Source organism: Patiria miniata, unplaced genomic scaffold (assembly GCF_015706575.1).
Source record: "Patiria miniata isolate m_02_andy unplaced genomic scaffold, ASM1570657v1 HiC_scaffold_17, whole genome shotgun sequence".
Lineage (NCBI taxonomy): Eukaryota > Metazoa > Echinodermata > Asteroidea > Valvatida > Asterinidae > Patiria > Patiria miniata.
Window position 1 is genome coordinate 529,782 of NW_024037055.1, and position 18,829 is coordinate 548,610.

The following is an 18,829-nucleotide window of genomic DNA, read 5'->3' on the forward strand; positions in this document are numbered from 1 at the left end:
TTTTATGCCCTGCGGCGAAGCCGAAGGGGCATACTGTTTCCGCCTTGTCCTTCCGTGGGTGGGTGGGTGTGTGTGTGTGTTGGGGGGGGGGGGGGGGTTGGGTGTGGGTGTTCCTGCATGGCATTACGCCTGAGGACAGACAACAAAAGGAGCACAAAGGGGCCATTGATCCTCGAAGGAAGGTGCCTATTGTCCTCGAACGCAGGTTTGTGTGCTTAGTCTATGGGAGAGTGTTATATTACAGGGACAAAGGAAAACACAAAGCCAATCCTCGGAAGCATAGCAAAAAACGACTGTGTGTGTGTGTGTGTGTGTGTCTGGACAAATCTTGTCAGCGCGATAACTTGAGAAATACTTTACATATGAACTTCAAATTTGGTTTGTGTATTGTTCCTGGTAATCCTAAGAAGCCTATTGCATTTGGGGCCGAAAGGTCAAGGGTCAAGGTCACAGTGGCTGAAACAATAGAAATGTTGTCAGCGCGATAACTTGAGAAATACTTTACATATGAACTTCAAATTTGGTTTGTGGATTGTCCTTGGCAATCATAAGAAGCCTTTTGCATTTGGGGCCAAAAGGTCAAGGGTCAAGGTCACAGTGGCTAAAACAAAAGAAATTTTGTCAGCGCGATAACTTGAGATATACTTTACATATGAACTTTAAATTTAGTTTGTGGATTGTCCTTGGCAATCCTAAGAAGCCTATTGCATTTGGGGCCAAGGGTCAAGGTCACAGTGGCTAAAACATAAGAAATTTTGTCAGCGCGATAACTTGAGAAATACTTTACATGTGAACTTCAAATTTGGTTTGAGGATCATTCTTGGTAATCCAAAAGGCCTATCGCATTGGAAAGGTCAAGGGTCAAGGTCACAGGTCACAGTGGCTAAAACAATAGAAATCTTGTATTTATTCTATGATCATAGGGATTAGGGATTAATTCATATAAAACCTACAGAAGACACTAATGCTGTCAATGAACGTTCCATGTGACCAAGGTACATGTAAGTTGATGTTAAAAGAGTGGTGTTATGTCATGGGAACTGTCACGGTTGCGGGGCATTTGTGTTTGTAAACACACCTGACTTGTTTTTTTATACAGTGAAGCGCACGCAAGCGTTGACATGACGCACAGGCGCGCACACTCTATAATTCGTCGGATCAGTGCGCGACACCGCATAGCTGCATTCAGCTCATTACGAACCTGTCTCGGATGCTGAATTCAGGCCCAATTCAAAACATGGTTTAGCAACTTTTGATTTGAAATCAAGATCCTAGAATTTTTTTTTTCGAAAAATACAGCTGAAGCTGAGCTGAAACTTCATCAGGTTTGTTTATCACCCTTCTTTAGATTTTGAGAACGTTTGTTGCTTCAAACAAACAAAATGCACAAAGTCTACTTCACTCTACTTACCTGTAGAGCAATACTACTCTACTACACAGAAGTGTGGTTGGGGTCTACGAACGAATACTTACCTGTAGAGCAATACTACTTATTCATATTCCCCCTACCGGCAGGTATTTTCCGCTAAGAGTTGTATTCAATAGCGCCCTCTGGCGCCCTACCCATAATACCCCGCGGCATGCGTGCCTCGTGAGCGTCCTCTTTTCTCTTAGTGGCAGGTCGGGTAGGACGTGCGTTAAATAGTTCGCTGTTTTCCTCGTTATTTACTACCCTTTTTTGCGCTTAAGAGAAGTTCATCAGTTTGTAGAGTTTTCATCATCTTCTTGGTTCTATTTATTTCATAAATATGAAGCGTTTGGGGAGGGCCGATCTGTCACAAACCGGGGGGAATTCCTCTCTCACGGGACGGATCGAGTTCTCGGGGGACTCTGCCGTTAACGCTACGACGTTACCGCGGCAGCAGTCTCTCGTCTAGCACCCTCGGCCACAGCCAGCTGGGGGCATTGGCAGTTCCGCTGATCAGTTAAGGGGACCTCGGTCACCTTCTCCGGTCAACTCAGGCGGAACACCCAAACTAAGGGCACACTCCGGCAAGGTTCCTCCAAAACATATCTCCTGTGCCGGAGCAAAGCCTAAGAAGGGCCGTCAGGGCAAGCGTGGGCTCTAGTCACCCGTGTCCTCCCGACACAGTGCCAAACACCACTGGTTGTCGGGATGGGCTATTACACGGGCTACCGGTCTGTCCAGCTCTCACTCAGCCCCCGTGGGCCCACGGGGCCTGAGGTACTGGCGGCCGGGTACGATGCGGAGCCGGTCACCCGGCCCGGGGGGATCCCGGACCGACGGCCCCCGTTCTATCTCGCTCTGAGAGACCACTCTCGTCATCGGGTTTTGTCCGTTGCTCGGGGGTCCCGGTGCCCCAGGTGTCTTCTGACTTGTAGTCAGACACACCCTGGGGCCGTTCTTCAAAGAGGAAGAGCAAGAAGAAGAAAGCTGATCGCCGATCACGCCGTTCTTCTTCATATTCTGACGGTTCCTCTGACCGGTCCCACCGGGGCAAACGCTCCTGACGTGAGGACTTGATCTCGAGGTCTGTTTCCTGCAGGCATTTCAGTCGATTTTACCTACACTATCGGCTATGTCTGCAGGACGCCAGGCGGGCCCTAATGAGTGGCCCCCTGGAGTGGTGAGCCACGCCCCACAACCCTCGGTTGTTGGTCTCGCCTTACAGTCTCCAGCCACCAGTCACGGTTGGGTGACCAGTGAATGAAGGGACATACCGCACACAGTTAGTCGTGCTCCTGGAGTCCTTTTCTGCAGTGAATGCTTCATAGTCGTCATTCATTGATCACGATTGCGTGGCCCAAGCACAACGAGGCGCATGTACATGTACGACAATGAAGAAACACATGTTCATACATGTACATGTTCATGTATACCACACATGATTGCGCACTATACATTTTTCATTTTCATGTACATGGTACATGTGTGCATTACTTGTGTATGTACTCTGTCCATTGTCTCCGAGGGAATTGTTCAACACCTGACTGTGGCCGTGTGCAACTCGTCCCTCCAGATATGTTTTACGGTTCTTCATCAGATGGCAGCTGCCATCACAATGAAGCGACTGGGTGGGCATGTTGTGGACCACATTCGAAAGATTGTGCCTGTATTCAAACTGCCTGCTGCTCTTCAAGCAATAATGTGATCATTACAGTTTTCCGTTAGCGAAATTCGGTACTTTTTTGTCACATCTTCCCTCGATGCAGCTAAGCACAAGCTACCAGCAGTAGAGGGACCCCATTATTCAAGCGGCTCTTTGTAAATAATACTCGCAGAAGCTTGAATACACTTTGCAGTAGAATTAAAGTGGGCTCGGCGATACGCGGTCAGCCTCCCTCTTTATTCTTATGAAGTACATAAGGTTTAATGTTTTAATCTTGACTCGACAGTCTTAAGCAGACGTATTGACCGCTATTTTCACTGTCAATTTCACGGTCTGCACTCAGTACTCTATAATTTTACACGAGTGCAGATCCTAGCAATCTTGGCCCGCCAGGGCAACATGCTTGATGAACTGTTTCTCCCGTCAAAGGGGCATCCGCCAAAGATTCGAGTCCCACCTTTTAAGTTTTTAATGGACAAAGATCTTTTCTTTTGCGGTGGATATTGATGTTTACATCCATATTGGTTGATGTCGACTACACGTACTCGGATGGTCAATCTCAGATAGCCATCAACCCCACAGTCAGGCCAGCGCAGGTGAAGAACAAACAGTTGTTTGTTTTCTCAACTGCATACCTCTGGAAGTTTGCCCAGATGTTTTTGTGTGGCCGTGCTAGCAACATTTTCTGTACGCCATGCCACATAGGATAAGGCCTTCACTGGTAACAACGATTTCGATTCGGCTTCAGTTGTTTTGATGACTTCCATAAGTGACCTACCTGACTCATGACAACCTCCACCCATCTGTCTCGTAGGAGTACGTTAGAGAGACTTTGAGGCTGACATCAATACCATCGGGCCAGTACAGTGTTGCGCCCGTCTTGTATTTCCCTTGGGAAGATGTTGATGAGATTTAGTCGACTGTCTAACACATCAGCATGGGGAACGAGCCATGGCCTGAAGGGTACACAATTGCAACTCATTTTCAGGCCAGAGCACTGAGAACTTCGCGGTTTTCAAACAAAGATTCTCGCTGCAACTTCATGGTGGCTCCATCCAGCCTTTTTTCCGCCTCTGCTCAGATAGTAAAGGCGATATGACTGCGACGTGGAAACAAAGATTGGTGGCATTCACCTATTTGTTTGTATCGGCCCAGTCCTCACTGCATTCAGTGCAGGCCATGACCTGACTTGTGCAGCACCTCCTGTGGTTTGACGTTGCCAACCTCACAAGGGTGGGCCTCTCACAGATTGCAGCCTTCATTAACTGTCATGACGGACATGTTACCCTACCAGTTAACTGCCCACCACACGCATCTAGTGGCGGATTGGTGAGGCCCTGTGTGAGCATCATTCAAATTCCATTAACATACTTGAGATGCTGGCAGTCTCGGAGAAACTGCGATGTTACTTCTATATTCGGTGTTGTGCCAGATGATCCTGGTTCGATGTGACTTTGACACGGTTGTAGTTTACATCGACGACCAGGTGGGCAGGCAGCCTGCACAACTGTGTACACTCACTTGAGAAATACCCCATTGGGGTTTTCCTCATAGCTTCTTGCTTTCGACGGTCCTCCTCCCAAGCAAGGACAGCTAACCACATGTCAATCTGACTTGTTTCATGAACTAGTCACAGATTTCCAGGCTAATGCCTGAGGGTTCCTGACCCCTGCACATGGCACACGAATACGATGGTGATGAAGACGGACAGGCTACTTGTATACACCTTCCTGTCATCTTCCTCTTGTTCCTCGGGTACTGAATCAACTGGAGCAGAAGGACGACAAGGTCCTCTTCTTAACTCCATGTTGGCCCCATTGATTGGTTTTCCAGGGCTATAACCATTCCCTTGGTTCACCAGTTGGAGGTACAGATGTTCTTCCGTGCAGAACAATATTCTGTTCCAGCACAGCTTGGGTTTCCTTCACCCAACTCCGCAGGAATTTCTCCTGATGTACTGGATGTAATGCTCTCCAGTTCACATTAGACCTTTCTCAAACAAGCTACGGCTTTTACAGCCTGCACTTGAGGGACTTCTAACATGACAGTAGATTACTTAATGTTAGTCAGTTGAACCTCCATGTCAGTTAACTTTTAATAAGGGGATACTGTAACACCCCTGAATTGCAGGACCTCTTCAACACCTTCTTATCCAAAAGTGTTATAGAGATCTTTAGAGTTCTGTGAACAAGTGAACAATTTCACATCTGTTTCATTGGTCCCTACGGTTGCCTTTTTTGTAAGCAGTTGTTACTTCTTGATATACATGTAGTAAAGAACTGTTTTTTGTATAATAGAGACGGACCACATCTGATGGGAACCGGGTGTGCCCATCCGATTCCTACGGGAGGATTTTTGTTTTTTAACTAAGACTGTCGGAGTCCTCTTTACCTTCGGACATCTTTGTTCTAGGCAGCAAATCATTGTCCATTCCAGACGAAAAATGTTGGTGCCGATCATGACTTTGGCGTCTGATCCCTAAGGAAGGTTTTTTTTAACTAAGACGGTCGGAGTCCTCCTTGCCTCCGGATGTCTTTGTTCTGGGCATCAAATTATTCTTGTCCGTTTCAAGACAGCGAATTTTGGTGCTGATCATGACTTGATGTCTGCTCCCTAAGGAGGGATTTATACTAAGGACTGTCCGAGCCCTCTGTTTCTCCGGACGTCTTTGTTCCGGGCATCAAATCATTCTTGTCCAGACGGAGAAGTTTTGGTGCCAATCATGACTTTAACGTCGTACATTAGCTGCACTGGGACGCTTTGAATCAGTCACTTGCAGTTACAAATGTATTTGTCACGACAACCCTGCCATACCAACAGGCTTCTCGCGACACGTATTTGTCATGACAACCCTGCCATACAAGCAGGCTTCTCGTGACATGTTTTTTGTCATGACGACCCTGCCATACAGGCAGGCCTTTCATGACATGTATTTATCATGGTGACCCCACCATACCTGCAGGCTTTCATGACAAGATTGCCTGAAGGTTGGCTACGGTCATCCATGAAACCACGGACGTATCAACGGCAGAATCCATGTGATCGGTCCACAGGCGCAAAATAAAAGGCAGAGCACTGGAGAGCAGTGTTGAGGGCGACTGACTGAGCCCCACTATGTTCTCGAGACATTTTCAGACCGGAGACCTCCCAAGCATTGGTGTCTCCTAACTCTGATTCTTTATTGAGCTCTGTACATGTACATGTGCATATTTTAGTGTCTATATGTACCATGTCGTGATGTTTTGCCTTTCATGATAATTTTTTTTTGTGCCCCACCGAACTCGTATGTGTAGGTATCGGTGGGCTGTAATTCATTACGTGTGATTCCCAAAATCGGGGACCACGTCTCTGTTGGCATGTTGAGGCTACCATTATGACTAATGTCTTTATCATGCCGACCTTTTTGGGCTGCCTTGTCCACCCACATGTGGAGCGACGGGCCCATCCAGGGTTTGCGCGTATTGTTACGTGCCCCTGTGAAAGCACAATAGCATCTCGCATGACCCACCGCCTTGACGGTGCTAGTCTATGCATAAGTAGTATTGCTCTACAGGTAAGCAGAGTGAAGTAGACTCCCCCCCCCCCTCCACAGAAGTGTGGTTGGGGTCTACGAACGAATACTTACCTGTAGAGCATCCCTCCCCCCCCCCCACCCCACTCTTCTCGATGCCTTGGGTACTTTTTGTATTCCGACTTACATTGTAGCGCTCGAGAAAAAAGGACGCTCACGAGGCACGCATGCCGCGGGGTATTATGGGTAGGGTGCCAGAGGGCGCTATTGTATATAACTCTTAGCGGAAAATACCTGCCGGTAGGGGGAATATGAATAAGTAGTATTGCTCTACAGGTAAGTATTTGTTCGTAGACCCCAACCACACTTCTGTGGGGGGGGGGGATTACAAATGATGTACATGTACTATACCTTTAAGTGCCAAAATTCCTTACAAAATTAGAGGGATTATTAAAGAATATGCAGTCGACTCTCTTTAGTATGAAATCCGCGGCACCCGGTCAAAATGTTCGTTATATCTGAATTTCGTATTATCTGATGCAATGGTTTCCAGCCCATTGTTCACTTTTGTGTAAGCCCTATGAACGTGCACGATGTTTACATGCGTAATTAAAGCGAAATAGAACGTGTCAGGTGTGTAGAACTATCAAACAAAATAATTATTTAAAAAGGGTTTGTGAAATTATGTAAAATGTATGGTACATATATTCTTATTGTGATATGTAAATAAAAAAAATACACGAAAATGAAATAAAGTTATGAAAACCTCGAGGGTTGAAGACGGAGTCAACGTATCGACTGCCGGCGGAAATGAGACGACCGAATCAACCTGAGCCTAATACGGTCGTTTCACAATAGTGCGCCTCCAAGAGTTTGCAACGTGTTGGCCAATTACAATGCGCAAAATCGGTCGACCCAATGCGTGTTTGGAAAAGGTCGACTGATTTCGCGCATTGTGATTGGCCAATGCGTTGCAAACTCTTGGAGGCGCACTATTGTGATTCGCCCATTTTGTTCAACATAAGTAAACTCTTCTGCACAAATAGTGTCGTGGAGATAGACATTCCTAATTTATTTTTTATACAATGTACCTACATGTAGTTCGTCTTTCAATGTTTAATGTTAGTAGTCTTTTCAGCAAAAATTAAGTCTGAGAGACCTTCAGACCTTGGTTCATTTCTACATCATGTAATTTTCATGTGCTGATCCAAAATGCAAACTTGTTTGCTTACTTGTACCAGCTGATGAGAAAGCACCCTCATGAGACAGCTTCCTGAGTAATGATGTCACAATGGTTCATCATGATTGGACCTTAATGTCTGACAACATTTTCGTCACAGAAGCAACATGAGCTTATTGGCTTGCACCATATTGTACCCACAATCCTGTGCGTATGGTCTGCATAATGCTGTGACAAGACGATTGGTTTCTTGATTTACAGAACAGGAAGGGCTGATATATTCTTTCAGTGCATGTTGTGGAGGCAATGTTTGGATAATGAAATAACAAGATTTTGCAAGAATAATTTCTGTGGTAAGGGCTCAAATTATTGTAAGGATAAGTATGGTAGTTCATGTTTCTAAGTTTTGATTCGGTTTAATCGGATTACAAACATGAACGTAACTTTTAGACCTTTTTAATATGGCGTGGAAATCATTTGGATGTAATAAAGTATTGATCTGGTGTGTTTTCTTTCTTTATATTTATTTACCAATATGCCAATCCAATTTTTTTTTAACTGAAAAAAAAAGGCCATTTGGATTTGTTGGGTTGGCTTTATAATTCCTTGAAAGCTGCGTTGGACAAACTTTTCCTGGCAGCAGGTGCACGTGCAGTACAGTGCAATTGAAAGTTAACCCTGAAAGGGGGAAAAATTTTCACACTTTTTCCCCTCTCAAGAACTGAATATTCATTACACAAAATGTGAAATGTGTAAAGTTTTCCCCTTAGTGTGAAAATTTTTCACACTTTTTTCACCCAAGTGGGAAAAATTTTCGCACCTTTTTCACACAAGTGCGAAAAATTTGCACACCTTTTTCACTCAAGTGGGAAACATTTTCACACCTTTTTCACACAAGTGGGAAAACTTTTCACACCTTTTTCACACAAGTGGGAAATTTTTTTCACACCTTTTTCACAGTGGGAGACATTTTCACACCTTTTTCACATGGGGAAAAATTTTCACACCATTTTCACACAAGTGGGAAACATTATTCACACCTTTGAAAACTGAAATTACATGTGCATGGATATGTTCTCATGGTCCTCAAAATGCGTATCTCCCAGTATGGAAAAAAGCGGATCATCAATCTAAAACAGAAATATGTTCTTTCGTTTGCTGAAATTCGAAGGAGATTGCTAGAGGAAGACGGCATAAAAATTTCAAGGCAATCTATTTCTAGGTTTTGGCAAAAATATGAGGCAACTGGCCAATTCAAGTCTGGCTATGGTGGCGGTTGGAAACCAGCATTGAACGCAGAACAGCTAAATTATCTTGATTCCGAAATTGTTATTTTCCTTAATATGACGTGAAAGATACCAAAAGTTGTAAATCTGATGAAGAAACACTGATTTAGGAGGGGAAAAAATACAAGACTTTTTCTGTCTTTGTACAGCAGGGCTGCGGTGGCGTCCTGTTTCCCGAACTTGAAAGTCGCACCGTCGTACATTTTTATCTGTTGACGACTTATAATGGTGTTTAAACTTTAAGTTTCAAAACTAGTGTCCAAACGCTGGCACTTAGCTGCCGTTTCAGCCATTTCTTCTTCGTGCTGTTTTTTTAACTCTCTTGTGGGACGGCATGATGATGTATCGATATTACATGTACATGTATATCACTGACTGTTTGATGGTAAACGATATCTGAATTTGAAATCTGGGCACTGTAGTGGGAACACTGCAGTGGAAAAAATTTTCACGACACGTGTATGATTAAACAGGGCTCGAATTTCATGAAAAAAAAGCACTAGACAGCAGGTCTAGTAACCGAAAAATCTTACTGGACCTGAACTATTTTTACAAGACCTGTGTCATAAATAAGTAAAAAAAACCAACAACATTTTGCACTACATGTATGTGACAGGAAGACAACAAAATACTACATGTATTTACGAGTCGCCCGTTTTGTGTGTGCACTTGGCTAGTTCCCTGGAAAATTAGTCTAATTCTCTTGCAGGGGCACAGCAGTCCTTCATGTAAAGAAAATCCAGGAGAGCTATAAATGCTTGTTTTTTCAAATCTTTGAGGAGAGCAAATGGATTAAAATCCATGGATAAACGACGGTAAACATTGTTTTTGTTTTGTTTTGAATATAAGGATTTTTTCAAGGGGCTGCAATTATTATTAGTTTTTGCATAATATGCTCAAGTGGCTTAACTTCTTTCGTTTTTGTAACTGTAAGACAGGGTAAAATTTATATTAAAAAAAATATCTAAATGGAGATTAATACAAGGTTTGAATTCTGCTACGCTTTCATTTTTCAATACAGTTGTCAGTTGGTTCATCAATTAATTAATCTTGGAAAATGGAGTTAATAAACGGCACATTAACGTGATAAAGCAACTGAATACTTGTTTTCAGATCCGTTAAAATTATATGAAAATGTTCAGCCTGAACTATTTCCATTGCACTACGAAAGCTATACAAAAAGGGCCTCAAAAATGACAAAAACTTGCCTTAAGTGTTAACGAAAATATCTGCCGTCGATAATCTTAAAAATAATGGAAAATGCAGGTCAATTATACCATGTGCACAATGCTAGCTACAGCGAGAAACTGGCTAACAATGTCTGAACTTCGCTTGGTACGAACGTGCGATGATGCACTGTGTGTTGTGGACCGGCAGTGGGCCGGCATTGAGCCTCGTTTATTGGTATGTGATTTCGGTGAAACTCGCTGCATCGTTTCACTTCATATACCAGTAGTATTTCCTCGAAATAAATTCACGAACACGGGAAATACATACACAGACAAGAGAGATCAACTTCTGTGAGTATAAGCTTGCAAAGATCGTCTTTCTCCATCGATGTTTTCTTGGCATTTTCACTATGTCTTTTCCGCACCGTCCGGCCTGCATGCAACTGTACTGCAGTGTACATGCACGTACCGCGCCAACTATTGCATTGACTGGTTACCGCATTTCCATCTTGCCAGTGCGCAGCGCAGCGGGAACCAGTCACTGCTGCAATAGCACGTACAGGCCCACGTGTTTTCATACATCAAGCAGCTCTTTATGTACGTTCTGTATACGTGCAACCATGTTGCAACATACTACGAGGTAGGTACCGGCAGCTACATGTACTTTCATCACAGCGATTTCGCAACGTTTTTGCGTCCCCTTTCGCACGATTTTCGCACATTTTTCGCACATTGATTTTGTACTAACCAATTTTTCCCTCGGCGTTCACAATTTTTTTCGGACCGCGTTCGCAAAATATTCGCACCGTTTTTGCAAAACGTCCGCATTCACAAATTTTTCGCACCGCGTTCGCGCCGTTTTCGCACATTCGCACATTTTCACTGCGAATTCGCAAGGGGTAAAAGTCACGCTCAAAATGCGAAATCATACTGCGCATGTGAATGCGAATTTTTTCCCCAAATATTCCCATTCCATCTCGCAGTGTTAGGTTTCAATTGCACTGTACTGTAGATCTCGTTGTCCATGTCAGCTTGGGTGCAGATCGGATGTCATGTACTCGGTGATTGTTCACGGCTTGTGGTTTCTTCTATTGCCACGTTTCGGCACGTTTTCACAGGCCTTTGTTGGTAACCACTGCGCGTGATTAGTGAACACACAGTATCAGCAAGATTAAACAACCAACTTAAACCCATTGTTGACAGTAATAATGTTGCTTTCAGATTAGGTCTGAAAGAAAAACAAAAAAGCCGTGACGGAAAGCTTTTGTAGTTTTAATTGTTTTGTTTTTTCGTAATAAATGAGTCCCTAACAATGCTTGTTTACCCAACGGGGTCGCCAAAACGGTTCGTTGTAACAGGAATATCGTAGTGTCCGTTTTCGTCTTAAGCGATTTTTTTCCCCATAGACATGTGCACAATTTTGCTGGGACCGAAGATGTGTGTTTGTTATAACCCCAATTTCGTCCTTACCGTTTTTGCTATAACGGGAAACTACTGTTTATGTAGCTCCTATTTTACTGTGCTGGTCTTACTTTTTTATTCATTCACTGAAATATTTTATTTCCAACCTTGCAGCCCAACCACCATGATACATCCTCTTTTCTCTCAGTTGGCTGTGGTGTTTTTCTAAGCTCTTGTTTTTGCTCTCATTCATAGCTATATGCTAGTTCGCGTTGTCCACCTTCCTTTGAGTTATAAATCTTTGATTGATTTGGGGATGGATCAGTGACTGTTTTTTGAGTTTTAGAAATACATGTTTAACCCAATTTATCAATACTCATAAATACCTGCGACAGTTTACCCATTCCTATTGGCTGAGAGCCCTCGACAAGTCCACTTTTCCCTCATGATTGTGTATTTCCATGTGTTTATCAACTGTTTATTACTGTTTATTACATATTAAAAGGTCCACTTCATGGTGCAAACAGCCCTCCCCTTCCACCAGACTGGCAACGGCCCTAACATTTCTCCACTTTTGTGATGTCAAGTTAGAATATTTTTGACTGCACTTTATTTCTGATTGACAGTTTTCTTTTTCTTCCTCAAGGAACTCACTCACCTGATAAGACTCCCAAAGTTGAAACATCTGGGTTTAAAAGATCCATTGTATGCTCCAAACCCTGTGTGCTACCTCTGTAACTATTCAACACATGTTTTGTATCATCTGCCTTTCATTGAGAGGTTGGACTCATACGATGTTTCTGATAAGAGTCTGAGAGAGATGGCAGAGGTAAGATAATCTTTTTTTTCCTTTTTTTTTCATTTCAAAGGTGCTTTAACTTGAAAATTCGAATGAACATCATTTACTTGTAAGCCCTGTTTCCAGACTGTGTGCATATTGGCCCTAGAGAGGACAAGAGGAAACACATGGGTCTTTTTCACTCAACTTATCTGTAGAGCAATCTACTTATGCATGTTTCCTAAACCGGCAGGTATTTTCCGCTAAGAGTTTTATACAATAGCGCCCTCTGGCACCCTACCCATTATACCCCGCAGCATACGTGCCTCGTGAGCATCCTTTTTTCTCTTAGCGACAGGTCAAGTATGACGTGTGTTAAATAACTCTTGCTTTTCATCGTCAATGCACTACCCTTTTATTTGCCTAACCCTTACAGAAATTCTGGCAAGCTTGTCTGCAAGCTTGCTCATGTCAAGCTTGCGGACAAGCTTGCGGACAAGCTTGCGGACAAGCTTGCGGACAAGCTTGCGGACAAGCTTGCGGACAAGCTTGCGGACAAGCTTGCGGACAAGCTTGCGGACAAGCTTGCGGACAAGCTTGCGGACAAGCTTGCGGACAAGCTTGCGGACAAGCTTGCGGACAAGCCTGCGGCTGCGGACAAGCTTGCGGACAAGCCTGCGGACAAGCCTGCGGACAAGCTTGCGGACAAGTTTGCAACAAGCTTATTGCAAGCTTGTCTGCAAGCTTGGGGCAAGCTTGCCTGCTAGCTCACACAGGTTTTTAGCTTGCAGGCAAGCGTTCAGGCAAAGCTTGCAGGTAATCTGGCAGGCTACAAAATTCTGAACTGACATTTACTGTTCCTTTTTTACCATGTACATGCATGAAATGTCAGGGCATTAAGTCATTTCCACATAAGTTAAAACTCAAATTTATTAGATTAAACAAAAATAAATTCCAGTCGGAATCAATAAGGTATATGTACCTTGCAGCAACTTGATGTATTTAAAACTATTTTTGAACTGCAAAATATCAAAATGGTTTATACTGTTCAAGACAATTTTGAGGTTAATCTTTTTTAACATATTTTTTTCTAGAAGATGTCTTGTTAGAAGATTCCAGGCAACTTGTGGTTGACTTTCTATTGATGATGAAGCACGCCATTAATTGATACTATTTTTCAGAGCTTAATTGGGCAGGAATCTTGTTTGCACTGTTGACTTTGTATCAATTGATTATGAAGTCTTGGGACAAATTGTAAATTAATCATTTTGTAAACAACAAATTTCTACCAACAAAAATTGAAGTCAAAGAATGTTGAATCAGCCAGTGATCCTTAATTGGGAAACAAATTGTCCATAAACAGTTGTCCATAAACAAAAAGTGACTCTATGATTGCTGTTTGTTTTTGGTAATATCACAACAGGCATCAACATCTTTCCATTGTCACTATGCATCCAAAAATTATGAAATCCAAACCCATCCTAAAGTAAACTAAGGCTATAACCATTTGTTTTCACCACTCGAAGCATTCAATATTTGTATAATGCCAAAGTGCTGGGAACATATAAATGTGTACAAATGCCGTGGGCAAAATGGAAAAAAATCTTAATGAAAACAAAGGCTGTTTTGGCAAATGTGCTGAAACAGCCAAATATGAAGAGAAAAAAACGAAGAAATAACATGAGACATGTAAATAAAGTACTTTGAAAAGTACATCCAAGTTTTGTTGTTGCCTTATTAGTGTTAAGGGAGAAGAAAGTCTCATTGTATTGGGGTACATAGTAATGGGTTCAAATACATGGTCTTCAAAAGTGGAAATGGTATGAGAACAACTATTTACAGAAGAAATGTATTTTATGGAATTGATAAAAAAAGGTCCAATAGTACGGGGTAAATACTAGCTGGTCCAAATATTCTTTTTAAAAAGTAGGGCATAAAATATTCTATTAAAACGACTAGATGTAATACTAAAAGATCAGAAGTTCAATCATACCAAGTCACACCAAGAGAAGAAATAATTCAATATTACTAAACATTGGCAGATTTTTTTTGTTTTTGGTAGGAAAAGAACAATTGAAATACAAACTATATATTTTGTTTGAGGTGAAACTGAAAAGTAGCACGGGGAATGAGCTTTAAAAGTTGTGTATTCTAACATTAGAGCGTGTTTGTTTTTATGCTTGTTAACAATATATCTTTAACATTTTCCACCTGTTAGGCCACTGTTGTGAAGAAGAAGATGTACTACAACATGCGTGTCAAAACATTTCAGCGTGTATTAGCAGACATGACTGATTGCATCACTCGAAAGAAGCGGCTGCTTACACATGATACCAGAGACAGACTGAGAACTTTAAGCTTCAACATTAAAGAGGTACGTGTACTTTCCTTAAAATGAACAATTCCAAACAAACAATAATACCAAACAAGTCACAAAATGCTGGTTTGGAGCTGGTGCTGAGACTGCAATAGTTGCATTGTTATGATAAGAGACTTTTTAGCCTTAAAGCTTTTGTGATCAGAAGGGATTTTTTTACACAAAAGTGTCCATATACGTGTACATGTGCATTTTTTTCCTGCTTGTTCATCAGGCTGTTCGGGCATCCATTTGTTTTACAGGTAATGCCTTTGTTGTTTAATATTTTAGTACAGTTTCTTTAAGGCTGAAGGGTTATCCAAGAAAAGGGTTATCCAAAAGTAAACTTGAATATTTTGATGGCCAAAAGGTCACAATTGAAAGTGATTACCATGAGAAATACAAAGTAACTTGGTCTCTCATGATGGTGACCTAGACTGCTTCTCAAACCCAGGCTTTGTCTACTAAACTGCATGCCAGATGCTGGACACAGAGACAGAATCAGGGATTTGAGAAATGGCTTGAAATGTTTGATTGGTGAACGGATTGAATTTTGTATTTACCACTGATGCCTAAAATTGTTTGACATTTAGACATGTCATGTCAAAAGCTGTTATATAATCAGCATCACCCGGGGGTAGGAGTTCTTTGGGTGTAAATTTATAACAAGTTGGTGAAAGATAAGAATGATTAAAGTTAATTAATTTGCAATGAGTATGCGATGAAAAGAAGATAAGTGAATGACGGATAAAGGTTAACTAAAATATTATGAATAAAGCTCACAACAATAATTAAACCGTTTTGGTAGTTGTTTGGATAGTTGTACTTAAGATGGCGGCTGGTCAGCAGACCCCATACTGGGCTCTGACATTTTTCTCAGTTTGTGCTGCTTCTAGCCTGCTTTGCAGTGTACATCGCACACCATATGAAGGAGTTTGTCCTGCTGATTTCACTGGTCTGTCTACTCATGTGATTGAGGGCACTGCAAGGGAGTTCTTGACAGATCATGCGTTGGACTTATACAGTCTTCAGTCAGTGTTTCAGCATAAGAGTGTAAGCAACTACAGCTCACACGACACACTCGACCGACTCTATTATGACCTGCATGACAGCTTTTGTGTGGTGCCCACCAGCTATTGTTCCCTCATGTGCATCTTTACCAAGCATCCTGTTCCATGTGCATGCACAATATGGCTGAACTATGAACAACACGAACAACTTATCAGGACTGATAGGAAAACTAAGTTTGGAAATGCCCCAGTGTCTTACTACCACAACTCAACAGCATCATTTAATATCTTATTAACTGTGTGTGGAGAAATAGAAGATAACCCTTGGCCTGTGAAGGATCCCTGTGGTAGCTGCAGTCGTCCAGTGAAAAGTAATCAGAGATCTCTTCTCTGTGAAGACTGCAACAAATTTTGGCATCAGAAATGCATCCCTGAAATGTCAATCACCCAGTGCAATGAGTTAATATCTAGCACTGTGGACTGGTTCTGCCCATGCTGTGTGTCATCATCATCCTTCATCATCCTTCGGCTGCGGAGCAGTCGAGTACAAGCTTCTTCCATTTACCGCGATCATGGGCAAGTGTTGCGATTTGGTCTGGTCGCAGCATGCCATCACTATCTCCAAGCAAGCGTTGAATATAAGTTAGGTATGATGTGCGTTGTCTTCCTGGTTTCCGTCTCCCCTGGGGTGGTGTATAAAGGGCATACACTTTTGCAGGCTCATCGTCTGGCATGCGGAGTATGTGCCCAAGGAACTTGAGCTGCCGAGTTCTTACACGCTCCACAAGAGGGTTTGAGTTGGTCATAGTATAGATGGTGGCATTGGGGACATGGTCGGTGCGCTTGATGCTCAGCATAATGCGGTAGCAAAAGCGTTTATTTTACTTTCCATGTCTTTGGAGATTACCCAATACATAGAGGAGAACTGTGATGCATGTTGTGTTGAACAACTTCATTTTGGTGATAATTGGTAAGGAGGGGCTTCTCCACAGCTGTTCCAACTTCCAAAAAGTCGTCCAGGCCAGTGCCTTGCGTCTTTTGAGGTCAGTTGCGCTGGATGCTACCATGGATCCCAGATATTTAAAATCAGTCACATGTTTTATTGGACTGCCGTGGACATGAAGTGAGGGGGAAGGCTCACGATATGACATAATGTACTCTGTCTTGGGTACATTAATTATGAGGCCAACGCCTTCTGCAACTGAAGCTGTCATGGATAACTGTGCCTGGGCCCGTGGTAACGTAGACTAAAAAAGGGCGATGTCGTCAGCAAAGTCAAGATCATTAAGCTGTTTTGCCGGATATCTCCTAGATAGACGTGGATGAGTTACGACTCCAGAATCCAAACCAGCGGTGGCTTTGTTTAGAAGGTAGTCAACAACTATGATGAACACAAAAGGAGCAAGCACATCCCCTTGCAGAACTCCAGTGGATACATCAAAAGGCTCTGAGATTCTTCCACCCACCATAACAGCACTTCGAGAGTTAACATACATGGCTTGTATGGCGCTAACCATTGCTTCGGGTATGCCATAGTGGCGTAATATGGAAAACATTACAGCTCTGTTGATGGAGTCAAAGGCTTTCCTGAAGTCAATAAAGGTGACAGCAAGAGGAAGTTGGTGGTCTTTGAAGCCTTCCATTACCCTTCGAAGGACGTGAATCTGCTGAGCACAACTGCGTCCCGGACGGAAGCCAGCTTGGTTGCTCCTCAGTATTGGATCAACGACGGGGCGAATCCTGTTGAGCAGAATTTTGTTGAAAACTTTTGCAGCTATTGATGTGATACTGATCCCGCGGTAGTTAGTCATGAGAGAGAGATCCCCTTTCTTGGGCACTGGTACAATGACATTTATGGTCCACTGATGCGGTGGTGATAATGTTGTAAACGCCTCAACACAGAAACTATGGATGGCGTCTATCATCTGATCACCTCCACTCTGTAGAGCTTCAGCAGTTATTGCACAATCAAGACCCGCTGCCTTGTTGGTTCTCAAAGATTTGATGGCTTTGGCTGTCTCATACTGTGAAGGAGAGTCGGTGATGGTGGGCAAGTCCTTCACAGCAGGTGGGGGTAGCTCCGATTAAGGGCCATTTTCATTATTGAGTAAGGAGCTGAAATATTTGCTCCACTCTGAAAGCAGTTCTGAATCACTAGCAGGGACTGTTCCATCTCTCTTTCTGACTTTGACACTTGTTCTTTTGTCATTCCCCGAGAGGTCATGGATAATTTTCCATGTAGTGGTGTAGTCTCCCATTTCATCTGCTAGCTTGAGATCATCAATCTGTTTGTTGAGTGCGGCATTTTCATCCCTCTTGTATGATTCGTTCAGAGAGGTGTTAAGTTTCCTCCACTTCTCCCTTGATTGTTGTGATTTTGATATTGAGTACCTCTTTTTGGCCTCATCTCTTTCATCTTTGAGTTTCATGGTTTCTTCTGACACCCAGCTTGGCATTTCACATGGTCTGCGTTCCCCGATCACATTTTCAACCACTTCCTTTACAGCGGTTTCGAAGCTGTCATACCATTCAGAAATTGTTGAAGTGATGTCATTCTGGAGTGCTTCAAATCTGTTGGATAGCTCGAGTTGAAACTTCTCCTTAATGGCAGGGTCTTGCAGTCTCTTCCAGTTGTTTGTTCGTCGAGATGGCCTACCCTTGCTAGTTCTAAGACTGGTGACTAGGGTAATGCTGACAATGCGATGGTCAGAATCCAGTTCAACTGTGCTGTAAGCACGGCAATTCCGTAGAGAGTTAACCCACTTGTTGTTTATCAAGATGTGATCCAGCTGGTGCACAGAGCCTGAGGGGTGACGCCATGACCAGAGTCGTGATCTAGGCTGGGGGAATCTCATTTGTGCTGGACGCAAGTTGTTTTCTTCACACATGGTGACTAGCCGCTCACCATTGTCATTTGTGGTCTCATAAAAGCAGTGTCGTCCTACAACTGTCGGGTGATGGGAATGGCTGTCTAGTCCAACTCTAGCGTTGAAATCACCTAGGACTAAGTGGATGTTGTGCCTCTTGACTTGGTCCAAGTGGTCATTCAGTGAAGTGTAGAATGCAT

The 18,829-nt window shown here is 43.0% G+C and overlaps 1 protein-coding gene across 2 annotated transcripts in view; it reads left to right on the forward strand.

Moving 5' to 3' along the window:
• The window catches only part of LOC119723309 (leucine-rich repeat-containing protein 9-like), a 104,243-nt gene extending 86,987 nt beyond the window's left edge, over nucleotides 1–17,256 (forward strand). For both annotated transcript variants that reach the window (XM_038193863.1, XM_038193861.1), the window contains 2 exons: nucleotides 12,265–12,447; nucleotides 14,615–17,256. In XM_038193863.1, coding sequence (XP_038049791.1) covers nucleotides 12,265–12,447; nucleotides 14,615–14,794 — 363 coding nt within the window. In that variant the 3' untranslated portion in view covers nucleotides 14,795–17,256. The remainder of the gene's footprint in view (nucleotides 1–12,264; nucleotides 12,448–14,614) is intronic.
• The last annotated feature ends 1,573 nt before the right edge of the window (nucleotides 17,257–18,829 follow it).